Raw genomic sequence first — 13,380 nt, 5'->3', positions numbered from 1 at the left:
AATAAACAGAAAATTTGTAACACGTGAGGTTACAAATGCTACGAAGGGAAATGAAAGAAGAGGACAGGAGACAGGCAGTAACAAGAAGCTCTAAACCCAAACTTTACTTCAGGGCTATCAAAATACTCGTTTTTTTTTTTTTTGTCATTTCAGGTCGTGCTCACACGACAGCTGCCTTCTCTGCTACTCAAAGCCCCTTTTTCTCAGGTTCAGTTTCCTCCCCGCCTTCTCTAACCGGGTATTTTCACTGGCTGTTCGTAAAATCCGCATTATTGAGGGATCCCCAAGGCCCTGCCCTCCCGCCCGCTCTCTCCGCGCCTCCCCGGGTTTCTGTCAGGGCCTGTGCCCGAGGCGGCCGCGGAGGCGTCCGCGGAACCAGCACCCTGCGAGGGCGGCCCACCCCTCAGCCTTCCCGCTCAATTCTTTCTGAGAGAAGAAAGAGAAAAGATAGGGTAGGAAAGGCCCAAAGAACTTGTTTCCACACGGAATTTCAGACTAGCAAAAAAGTCGAAGGAATGCGACCCTAAAGGAGACGATGGAGTCCGTGGCGGCAGAGGGGAGCTCTCTGCTACCGCTAACGCTAAGGCTCCAATCTGCACGAAATCGTGGTGACGACAAAGCGGGCTCCTCCTTTCTCTCCCCGCTGTGGAGAATGCCCGCGCTCCCCGCGGAAGGCGGCGGCCGCCATTCCGAGGCCGTTTCGCCACAGCCCGCTTTCCTCAGAGAAAGCCGCCTCAGAAGCCCCTCTGCGGCCTCCAGATAACCACGTTCGGTTCAGCAGGAGCAAAAAAAACTCAAGCAGCCCGACAACAGCGGCGGGCAAAGCGGGGAGCCACCGTCAGCTTTGTTTCCCCGGCGCCCTCACAGCGAAGTCTCAGGTACTATTGTGACGAGGAGGACGTGCGGGGAGAGAACGAGCCGCGCCACTGTTCTCGCTCGTTCCCACCGCGACGGCGGGGAGAGCCCATCTCCTCGCCGTCTTCTCTTAAGAGAGCAGGGAGACGGCCGCGAAGCTTCCTCGCCGACGCCTGGGCGGGCGGGAAGTAGCGCCGTCCGCGCGCGGAGGGAAATGGCCGGGGTGGTGCGGCCCCGCGCGCCTTTATAGCCGCGCGGTGAAGCGCCCCGCGCAAACGCCAGCCAATTGGGTTGGAGCTCCGTGTCGGTCTCGGAGCGGTGCGGTGGTCGCGCTTCCGCACCTGGGAGTACCGCTGCGGGCCTCTCAAATGTGCCGGGGCCGCCGCGGGTATGGCCTCTCGGGCACCTCAGCCTCACGCTCGCTGAGCCCTCAACCCGGGCCTGGGCTTGGAGCGTGCGACACGCCGCTTCCTGGGCCGTATTTGCCCGAGCCTGTGCTTCGCCACGTCTCCAGGCCCCATCCGTCCCCTCAAGCCTGGCAGCAGGTGCCAACAGGTCGGGCTCCGACCTTGCCGGGCGCGGCAGCCGGGCCGCCTGACTGGCGGGAGTCTGCCCCGTGCTCCCTCCCACTGTCACGGCCCGGGCGCGCCTCAGTTTCCTCCACTGTGAAACAAGGTGGTTGTGAGGACTCTCAGTTCTTCAGCATATGGCGAGTGTTAACCCAGCGTGAATACCCGAAACAATGTGGATAGGCCTGAAAAACATGACGCTGTGGAGGGGAAAACCCAAAAGCCCGTGTTCCGATTCCTTGATAGGAAATTCTAGAAGTGGCAAACGTGATAGAGGTTGCCTGGGAAGCGGGTGGGACAGGGACAGAATGGAGTGCACAGGAACGGAGGAGGGAGCTTTTCCAGAGTGACGGGACAGTTCCGTCTCTTGATAGGAGCAGTGGTTACGTGACACAGTTGCCAAAATTCATCAAACTGTGGGTTTGAAGTGGGTAAAGTTTATTACATTCAAATTATAAAAAACAATTTCCTGAAAAGTTGGAGCAAAAAAGTTAAACGAGGTAGTGGTTAACGGTCGTTGAGGAATAAAGGACAGGTTGGTGGAAAAAATTTGCAGTTTACAAAATCAGAGCTAAATCCGTGCTATCTCTGAATCGAGTGGCTTTTTGTCGTCTGAGAACCATTGAATACCTGCACTAGGAACAGCTGGGGTCCAAAAGGGATAGTCTGCACCAGACCCCAGTTTATGTGCCTCCCCAGATTTACAGGGTCCCATCACCTGCCCCCACCGCCACCTTAGCCTCTTGCTGGGGTAGGCTGGCCTCCCTGCTGTGGCTTCCTGTCCCCACCGCCGCCTCCTGGTGAGGGGCTTTCAGCACTGCCTCCGTGACACACAGGCTCTGATGGTGGCATGCTCTGGCTCAGACTGAGAGGTTCAGAACTCTTGTTTTCCCAGCAACTTAGAGCCACACGAGGCAAACTTTCGCCAAACGGAGAAGAAAGCAAGAAATAACCAGCATATCTCCTCTCCCTTCCTTTCATTGACAGTCCCAAGGAGTGCTGGTTCTGCGTGGCTTTTCTGGAAGCTGTCCTTTCAGGTGGAATTGTTTTCAGCTCAATAACGCACCACCTTGTATTTGCTTTCCTTTGCCTTTCTCCTCACCCTTGCTGCCCTGCAATTGCACCTCCTAATAAAATCTTAGCACTTAAACGCTGCCTCAGGCTCTGCTTTCTAGGGGATCCTTTAGCAGCCTCTGGGCTTTAGGTCTGTGCTTTTCTGATAACTTCAAAACCACAATAACAAACAAAATTAGGATTATTTTTTCTCTGGTTTGGCTCCAGTTTGCTGCCCCATTAAAGTGCTCCTTTAAAATCAACCAATGAGGCCAATGCTGAATACATAAATTTTTATAGGTGTGTCCCTATTTGAACTTAGCAGAGATAAAAGTTTGAGCTTCCATTTACTGGTATTTATTCTCAAGAGTAAATTCATAGAGCGTAGGCACTTACATGTTTTAAACATTTGGAAGCTTGAAAAACTTGAGATGCATGCGGGTGCAAAACAAAAAAACGCCTTCAATCATTATAAAGCTGTTAGTCTGGGGGTCTAGTTTGGTTCATTTACAAAGCCATGTTCTAGCTTTCCTAAAGTCATCAGGGGAGGATATGTTAAAGTCTTTTTAAGTGACTTCTTTTGGCTCGCAATGCTTTGCAAAACAATTTTTCTTGCGTTATTTTGAATATTGAAGACTTCAGTAAATTAGTGTTTTTAATGCTAACAGCCATCAGCTTTGTGGCCTCCTGTTTATTGCAGGTTTGTCAGGCCTTACTCTAGGATTCCACCTGGCTTGCCAACCATCCATCTGTAACTTGATCAACGGTAATTTGAGATGGGACAGGCCGGGGTCATATGTTAAATAGGATGTTTCTACTTTTCTGACCACAAAATCCTCCCTTTCCTGACTACTTAAAAACTGTTACATAATCTACAAGCACATGGATCTGATGATTTCTACTACCGTACCTTGGCAAAGGTCACGCCTACAAATCTACCTTTTTATTGCCACAATGTTTTTAATTAGAGATTATTTTTATTGCTTATAATTCTGGCCTACCAGAGCACTTAAAAATTATTTTCAAAAACATTCTGCCTTGATCCACATCATCATAGTGAATTGATTTTTTCAGGGAAAACTTTGTTATCCTACCATGTGAACAATTTTTAATCTTTTGCATTTGCAAAATATTTCACCTGAGGTTAATTTCAATAGGAAGCAAAAATGAAGCCAAGCTGTACACATGATGTTTCAATACATTTTCACAGGCTGGTGTGGTCGCTCATGCCTCTAATCCCAGCACTTTGGGAGGCAGAACGGGGAAGGATCACTTGAGCCAGGAGTTTGAGCCTGGATAACATGGTGAGATCCTTGTCTCTACAAAAAATTTGGGCATGGTGGTGCGTGCCTATAATCCCTGCTACTCAGGAGGCTGATCAGTTGAATCCAGGAGTTTGAGGCTGACTGAGCTGTGATCGCACCACTACACCCCAGCCTAGGCAACAGAGTGAGACCCTGTCTCTAAAAAAATAATAAGATAAAAATAAATACATTTTCACAAGAAGAAAAAACACTTAAGAATATCTTGAGCTATAGACATTCAGTATAAGAGGACATCCCGATAAGCGAATGTGAGAGCTTCTCAATCCTAGCACTTGATCCTTTCCAAATATGAGGGCAGATCATGTTCAGCAAATGTGCAGGTTTTATGGATACAAATAGATATTGGCCTCTTCAGAATAGGTCATAAGCTTGCTGCCATTGTATTGCCATTACTCAAACATTTTCAGAATTCTTTAGAAATTTGCCACAGGAGTCTGAGTCACATTCTTTTAAATGACATCATCAGTGACAGCAAATCTTCCTCGTCTGAGAGCAGATTTTTAGAAATACCCAAAAGTCATTTGAAACCACACCAAGCTTAGTAATAACATTGGTTAGCAAGGAAAAATTGAACTAGAAAGAATAAAAATAAGTGAACCGAGTAATATTTTAAAAAAATTAAACTTCAAGAAGCGGAGGATTAAGGAAAGATTGAAGCAGAAGCTAATGAATTAGAAAATAAACAGTATTATCAATCCCAAAGGTAATTCTTTGGAAAAAAGATCAAGAAAATGGAGAAATCCCTGATACATCTATTTAATAAAAAGGAAAATAAGAAAATGTAAATAAAATTATAAAGGAGAAAGGAGACATAACAGATATGGAGACTTTTTAAAATTATATGAGACTGCTATGGGAAGTTAGCTATGTGCTAATACATTTTTTTCTGGAAAAACATAAATCACCCATATTGAATCAAGAAGAAGTAGAAAAAACTAAGTAGAGCAAAGCCAGGGAAGAAATCAAAAAAGGTTTTTGGCCTAGAGATTTTATGGGCAAATTCTTGGAAATTTTGAAGGACATATAATTTCCTCAGTGTTTAAAGATATTAAAATTTATTAATTTTTATTAAACATAATTTTATTATAAAACCTATTAAAAATGGTACAAAGCCCACAAAAAATATAAGCTCACATAAGAAACCTTATGCCAGAATTTCCCCCAAAATACCAGCAAATTAAATTCAATACAGTAAATCATTTTTAACATAATTGGATAGATTTTATCCCAGAAATGGCAGGATATTTCAGTACTAGAGAAATGGTTGCTATAAGAAATCATACATTTAGACCATATAAAAATAACCTTATCTCCATAAATGATAAAAATCTAAGACCTACTCCTGATTAACACATTTTTTAAAAATCTTAGTCAATGTTAAACCAATAACTCATTAATAAAATTTATAAAAATAATCACGCTAATGGTCAAGCTGTAAGGGAAGGAGAGAAGGTGCAAAGTTAATTTCTCAACCTTTCAGCACCACTCCTCATTCTCCCACCCAAGAGGTACATTTTATTAACAGTTTCTTACATATCCTATCAGAAATTTCCATGCACATAAAAGTATATGAATAGTCCTTGCTTTTTTATTTTGTAAAGAGCCTTGGACATCTTCCCACATCAACACATAGATCTACCAAAATTTTTCATAACAGTTGAGTACAATTATATGAGTGAACCATAATTTTTCACTCAACTATTGGGGACCATTTAGACTTTTCTAGTTTTATGCAATTACATACACTGTTACAGTGAGCATCCTTGAATGTCTTTGCATATTGGTGCTAGTGTACTTGTTGGATTAATGCCTAGCAATGGAATTTCAGATAAGTGTTTGGATAGATGTGTCCAAATTAGTATCCAAAAAGGCTGGATTAATTTATAATCCCACTAAAAGAGTATGCAAAAATGTTGATAATTGTTGAAGCTAGGTGATTGGGCACAAGACAGTTTATTATTCAATCTACTTATGTATATTTTAAAATTTCCGTACTTAATAATATGACAATAGAGGCGTTCCCATTAAAATTGGGTATTAAGATGCCTGCTTGGCTGGGCACAGTTGTTTATACCTGTAATCCTAGCACTTTGGGAGGCTCAAGCAATCACTTGAGCCCAGGAGTTCAAGATCAGCCTGGGCAAAATAGCAAGATCCCAACTCTACAAAAAAAATTTTTTTTAAAGATGCCTGCTACCACCACTATTATTTAAAATTATGCTGAAATAAATCTGTAATAAGACAAGAAACAGAAATAATAAGTAAAATACTGCAAAGCAGTAGAAAAACTGCCTTTATTTGCAGACAGTACTTTTGCTTAGAAAACTTGAGATCTGATTGAAAAGCTACGATAAAATAATGATTAAAATTCAAGAATTTTTCCAGTGATCCAGCAATAACCTATAGGAAATATAATTTTTTTGGTGCTGAAATCCAGGAACAAATATAATTTTTTAAAAAGATCCTATTCAAGGAGAAAAATTGAAAGCAAAAAGATTTGAATACATTGAGAAATATGCTTCTAGATAAATATATCTATCCCTTTATTTGCAATGGTAACTAAAATTCCAATGGGATTTTTTTAGAAGTTGAAAAAATTAATTTCCATCTGGAAGAAAAAACACAGAGTAACCAGGATACTTTTGAAAAGGAAGAGTAATAACAGGAGACTTACTCTACCAGACGTTAATACATATAAGGCCATGATAATTGCAATAATATTGAACTACTCAGAAAAGATTGACAAATAGATTAATATTTCAGAACGGATAGCCTTGAAAGAAAGTTCAATATACCAACAAATGGAGCATCACTAATGGAGAGGACAGGGATTATTCAATAACTGGTATTAGGAAAACCGGCCAACCATTTGGGAGAAAAAAGAAATCAGATTAAATGCTCACTTCATACTATATACTGAAATACATTCCAGATGGATTAAAGAGGTAATCTTGAAAATGAAACTAGAAAAGAACTAAAAATCTAAATGGATATTTAAGTGATTTGGAGTGGGAAAGAACTAACCAGAAAACAATGGAAGAAATCATATAGATCTACATAATCATTTAGAACATCTGTACATCAAAAATTATAAACAATATCAAATAATAAGTTGTAAAATAGATAATTGTCATGAATATCACAAAGTAGAAGAGTTAGTATTTGCATTCAGTACTTAACAGCCCTTTTGAAAGAAGAAATCGCAAACTTTTGGGACAAAAACAGCATCATTGCATTATTGTCTTAAACTCAGGGAACCACTTTTGAAGCGGAGAGTTCACTTCAAAGAATCACTCGCTTATCCCATAATTGGGATGTTAGGTGGTTGTTGTTTGTATACTTTATTTTGCTTGTTCCCACCTCATTTCCTCTGTATAAGGTGACATTTGAATTACAAATGATTTGTTCTCCAGTTTCTTTTTCAAAAGCACCTCTAGAATATTGTGCTTTCCCTGTATCCTCTGGAAGAGGTTCAATTTATTGATCTCATTATAACCCCAGAGGTAGATACTCTTACTATTCCCATTTTCCAGATTAGGAAGGATGTACTTTTGTGGCTTTAAGCACAAGCAGGCAGCAAACTGAAAAATCAACATAAATCATTCAAAATAAAGTCATTAAAGAAGCCGAGCTGAGTGAACACTATTTAGAGAAAGAGAGACAGCTCTTAAAAGTACCTGGCAATCCTCAAAAGACATGTGCTCAGCCAGGATCCTTACCCCTCCCCTCATCCTTAGCTGTCACAGACCATGCCCAAGGGATACATCCTCGCTTTCAGCAGTGCCCAAATGTGAGGGCAGGTCCCAGAGACCTCGGACTGGCAAGATATGAGTCTGTGAGGAAGTACACTGACCTCAATGGGAAACACCATTTGATGCCTGCCCTTGTGCTAGCACTTACAGGGGGCTTAAACTGGAACTGTTCTAAGCATGTTCTGACCTCATAATAGGCATGAATCATCTCATGTAATCATCACCAAACAACCCCAGGATTTAGGTACCCTTATGATCCTCATTCTCCACATTATGGAACTGAACACAGAAAAGTTAAGTAGCTTGCTGAACATAGCCATGAAATAGTAGAAGCTGTATTTGAGCCAGGCAGGTAGTTGAAGCTGGAGCTGGAACTCCTTGGCCACATGAGGCTGGTAACTACACGCAAAGCCCTTTCATACACAGGAACTCATTTGACACAACTTCTTTGTGAGGAGGTTAGGAAATATTCTTCCCAATTTACACTAAGGCAAAGGGAAGCCAGAAATGGGTTATTGGAATAAATCTTTTTTTTTTTTAAATCACCTGAAAGAAACAGATACCAGAGAGCATGGATAGACATGTGATAAGGAATGCCTGGAAGGAAAACAAGGCTGAAAAAGCTTGAATCAGAGAAAGAAGTGCCCTGAACTCTAAATAGATTAAACACAAGCTGCACGGAGGAAAGGGAACTGGGGAATAGGCAGGGGGACGTTATCCTAAGCACAGCAAGAATGAAAATCACACCAGTTTATGACCCAGCAAGGGTTATAATGATGCTAGATAATAAACAGTGACAGAACTCACATCCACAGCATTCCCACTATCTGGAACCTATTTACCGTCCCAAAGAACCAACTCCAATTCCTATCCCATGTCACTGTCTAAAATACTGTTGTTAATTGATATCTGTTTATTTACATGGTCTTCGTAAGTTTAGATAACAAGACTAGAGATTGTGTATAAACCACCAAAATGAAGTCCCCATTGAACAACAGGATTTTCACCTATTTTTTAAATACAACCATGGTAATAAAGGTAATAAATACAAGTACTTTTCAGGACGTGCTTACATAGAACTAAAATAATGTCAGTTAACCTCTAAACTTCTTGCTTGTTTTTTGATCACCTTATTTTTTTATTTTGAAATATTGTGAATACAAAGGAACTTCACAAGAAACATGCATGTTCTGAGAAACTTTTATAAAATGATTCATGCTAAATGCACTGGAACTCCATCTATGTAAAAGTAGGAAAAAATCTTGTTGGAAATGTAGCTGAAAAAAATAAAAAGAGAAAAATAATTCTTTTGCTATAACTATAGCTACTCATTTATCTAATTTTGTCTGAGTCTGATTCCATAGCTATCAGAACAGATGCATATATTCTATATTATTTCAAAATGGTTTAGTTCTTTGGAATTTAAAATTGATACAGTTCGTCAACTGCAAGGGAAATTCTTTTTCCCACTGTAAATTGTAGCATTATTCTCAAGTTGTATGCAATGTTACATCAGTATCATAAGATTTATCATAAGAACATTGTCTCTTTAGTATAAACATTTTCATAAACGTGTCCACCTAAATCCTCTCTTAAAAGTGAACAAATTCCCTATAATAAGCCTTTCCTAGCTTCACTTGCCTGCTCCAAACACACATTCTTTCCTTCTATAATTCTTTGCCATCAAAATCTTTCAGTGACCTGTAGCCACCAAACAGGTTTCCAGTATTTGATCTCAAATAGTTTTTAAAAAAAATTAGAGAATTGTTCAGACTGAAATATTTTGGCTACGCCTCAGGGGGAAAAAATAAAAGGCACTCTTAATCCACGGTTATAACAACATTGTTCTGGTTTTTTTTTTTTTATTGCCGGTGCTGGCATGAATGAAACATAGAATGATTCATCCAATGAGAATTTGAATGCCGGTGTAAAACCGTAGACAAAATCCAGGTGAGTTGAATTGAAGGAGAAAGAGATCAGGGACTTGTGAGGAAAGTGCAGTCAGAAAATGAAAAGAGAGGCTCTGTGAATACAGGAAAACAAACATAGCAGGTTTGAACTCCAATATTTAAAAGCCTGGTAAAGGCCTGTGACATATGACACTAGGATGGGAGAAAAGCTGAGGGTGAAAAGTTTCTAAGCTGACTATTAAATAGATGTAACTCACTGACGAGTGTGCCCATGTGGGATTTTAATTACTCAGACATCTGTTTGGTGAAGTGTACTACTAAATAGGGATCAAATACAGAGATCAAATTACGTGGGGAGGGGAGTGGAGATGACATTCATGAGTCAGAAAGGAGAGCTATCGGCCAGGGGAAAATCAATCCCGGCTTTACATCTCACCAACAGAGAAGCAATTATTTTAGATGTGGGGCTGGTTAGCATCCTAGGTCATGAATTTAATTAAATAACCCTCGAGTGGCAGAAAACAGAACAAACCACTGTATTTAACTGTCAGTAAGACATGCCGCAAATAAATGGTCCAAATTCCTCCTCTTTTACTTCCCTCCTCCCACACAGTTTTTCTTAAATTCACAACTCTCTTCCCTTTCCTAATTTAGCCTCTCTCCATTTCAGTGGCATCCAATAAAATCATTTAAATAGATGTCTTGAACCAGAGATTTGTCTCCAAAATTCTCACGATGGGATACCAGGGGAGTTGGGGTAGGGGGAGAAGGGGCATTGAGCCCCTTCTTTGGGCTCAATAACAAGGCTAATTCACAGAAATATCCTGGAATCAAAGAGAAGACCCTGTGGCCTTCTTGTTCCGTGGTTAGTTGGCACCTTAGAAGATAGCAGAGGCAGGAGACACAAAACAAAGGAGTTCAAGTGGTTGGAGCAAGAACCGCAGGAGATGTGCCTAAGCAGACAGAAGGGGGCAGAGAGCATTCAGTTGCTTTTGAAATGGAAGTTTAGAAATCACCTTCAGTCTGTGTGGCCCCTTTGCAGCCCCTCTGCTGGGCTCTAGTGAGCTCTCTGCTTGGAGCCCATCTCCCATAGCTGACTGGGCAGAAAGGGGGTTGTCTTTAGAGCTTTCTCCCCCCTCACCCCACCCCCAATCTCTCCACTCAGCTCTTCTTTCCTGGCCCCAACACTTCAGTCAGCAACTCCACCATCCTTCCGGAACACAGCTTGGATCCACCCCACTGCTTTCCTCCAAAATGCTTTTTTTCCATTTGCAAATAACAGAACCCAGCTGGGGAGAACTTAGGTAAAAGTGTAAATTTACTGCAAGGAAGAGTTGAACAATAAGCCTCCCTCAGGGAGAATTGGTCCAGGGCAGTTCCCAAGACCTCAGAAGCTGAAGTCCACTAGTTCTTCCAAAGGGCTGCCATTAATGATTCAGCCAGCTACCAAGCCCCAATCATTGTCTCTGTGCAAATCTAAAATTCCTGGGTGAATCTGACTGGTACATACATACACACACACATACACACACACACACACACACACACACACACACACACAGTATGTACTCAAAGCTCAAGCTATTGAATAAACTCTGAGAATCATCCTATAGTGTGGGTTCATTCCTTCTAAACAGTTCCTTTTTGCTACCATTTTAAGGTCCTAAGAAGAAGAATTACTTCAGGCACTGCTAAGCTAATTTGAGTAGATGTGGCCCACAGAGTAGAGCTTGAAAAGACACATTCTTGTTTAGGCAAGCTACATTTTAAAAATGTCTTAGCCAAAGTCCCCTCAAGAGTTACCAACAACCAGGATGATTCGTGGAACTCTGCAGCCTCATTCATTCATTCGACAATTATTTCTTGAGCACCAGGCAACTATACTAAGTGTTGTGCTGGATACAAAGATGAATCAAGTATGGCTCCTGCCCTCATGGTGTGTAAACCTAGGCTTGTATCTCTTGTGTGAGCAACACTCTTAAGGGCTTCTAAGAATAATTTTTCATAAGAATAATGGTTTTTTTAACCCCTGTCCCTTGGATGAGAAACCTAAGAATTGTGCCTGAACTGTGAGGCAATGTCATTGTTAAGGTTAAGATTTCACTCTTTGCACTCAGAGCCTTCATTACGCTGCATCAGATGAGAACTGAGATGGCTTCACGGTTAACCACAGCCAGGTATCACTTATTTTTATGACGTGACATGGAGGGATGTTGGGTATGGAAATATTACTTTTTGAAAAAATATTTTCTTTCCCCTCTGAACCAAATAGATAAGTGACCATAAGTTGTCTCTAGCCATTCCCCCAAACCTCAGGTGGGAGCACACTTTGGAAGATATTTAGCAGCTCAGTTCCCAGAGGCAACACAGGAGCTTCTTATTAGCAAGCACCAAGGCCACAGAGAGAGTCTACCCAGGGTTATGTGTGTGGTGTCTGGACCTTTGGTTTGGGTTTAGATCTGAGAAAAGTTGATGTTCTGGTTTGGTTGGATTCCAATTTTAACTGGTTGCCTGAGTGTTCTTAAATGTTTTAGTTCACATTAAGGTGTTAATTTTAAGATTTAGCAAATTATTAAGACTTTCTGGCTGTGCATTGAGGATTTACTTCAGTTCACATCTGTGGTTAGAATATAAACAGTGTTACTCAAAAACCACAGTAGCTATAGGATGAGTGCGTTGGCCCTTAGCCCCGAGGAGGAGATATGGATGGAGCGCTTCAGTAATTATTACAGTTCACTACTTGTGCAGCTCAGATCCACATTCTTATTAAGAGTAAGTTCACCCACCTGGTACCCAGCAACTCTAGAATTCTCTGTAGCCTTTATTACTGGGGAAATTTACAAGGTTAGTGAGAAGAACTGTCGTCACTCAGCTGCAATGAATCTCAAGCCTGAAGTAACTGAGAGTGATACTCCACCCCCCTCATTCTAGAATTGCCTCAGCCTCAGCTAGCAGTGAGGCTGGTCTAGGCTGACAGCCTGGTGCGGTGACCCAAGCCCTCATCTCCAAGAGTCTTAGTTCCTGGTCACCATGTCTATATCCCAGGCATAGCTTCTCTTCCTGTCCGTTTACTATTAAAACTAGAAATGGGAGCATCAAGAGACACCCCATCGGATCATGTGTGTGTCGAACATTCTTCCCTTTCTGTACTCTGTAGCAGAGCCCTGCCTCCTCCTGGCGACCCAGGTCAATGATCTTGCTAGTTTAGTGGCTCCTTTCCTGCTGATCTCTTGGTATAAGGAGACTAAAGTGACTAAGCAGCAGTTGTAGTGTAAAGTACAATGGGACTCTGTGTCTACCGATGAAGTATTAGCCCTATGGGAACCAAGACCTCTTGACTCATAGAATCTAAAGTTTTACGAACAGGAAGCATAAATTCCTCAAATTTACTGCTAGGAATGACAGCAAGCAGGGCCATGCCTACCTTCCTCTTTCTTCCACAGTTCTTGGACCCATGTATTCTACCTATTGGGGACATAGCACCATACAATGGTCATTGATTTAGGGTGACATCTCAACCTTGTAGGGTATCATCTCCAAGATGGAGCCTCGGCTGTGTCTTTAAGAGGCCATTCCACCATTCTATCATGCCTATGGCTTAGGAATGGTTGAAGTATGTGATAAGACCAGTAGACTCTGGTCCAAGGTAGTATCATATGGGATCTTACATCAGTGAATCAAGCATTCTTAAGTCCTTGGGTAGTGGTGCTGGCTGAAGTCCTGTGGATAGGAAAGGGAAACTCATACCCAGAAGATACAACAATCCCAATTAAAATGAATTCTTGTCCTTTCCAGGGTGGAAGAAGTCCACCGAAGTTAACTTACCTCCAAATGGTTGGTTGGTCTCCTTGAGGGATGGTGCTATACTGGGGTTTCTGTTGTTGACAGGTTAGACAGCAGCAGCAGCCAGGTCAGC

At 41.7% G+C, this 13,380-nt stretch overlaps 1 protein-coding gene across 1 annotated transcript in view; it reads right to left on the bottom strand.

Moving 5' to 3' along the window:
- Positions 1-861: 861 nt before the first annotated feature.
- SPAG6 (sperm associated antigen 6) overlaps positions 862-13,380 on the bottom strand; it is a 109,756-nt gene continuing 97,237 nt past the window's right edge. The window contains exon 10 of the mRNA XM_012644168.1: positions 862-1,390. Within this exon, the coding sequence (XP_012499622.1) occupies positions 862-1,390 (529 nt within the window). The remainder of the gene's footprint in view (positions 1,391-13,380) is intronic.

This window comes from Propithecus coquereli, unplaced genomic scaffold, assembly GCF_000956105.1.
Source record: "Propithecus coquereli isolate 6110/MARCELLA unplaced genomic scaffold, Pcoq_1.0 Scaffold103, whole genome shotgun sequence".
In the NCBI taxonomy this organism is placed as follows: domain Eukaryota; kingdom Metazoa; phylum Chordata; class Mammalia; order Primates; family Indriidae; genus Propithecus; species Propithecus coquereli.
Note: the sequence above shows the minus strand (reverse complement) of the source record. Positions and strands in the feature narration are given on the sequence as shown.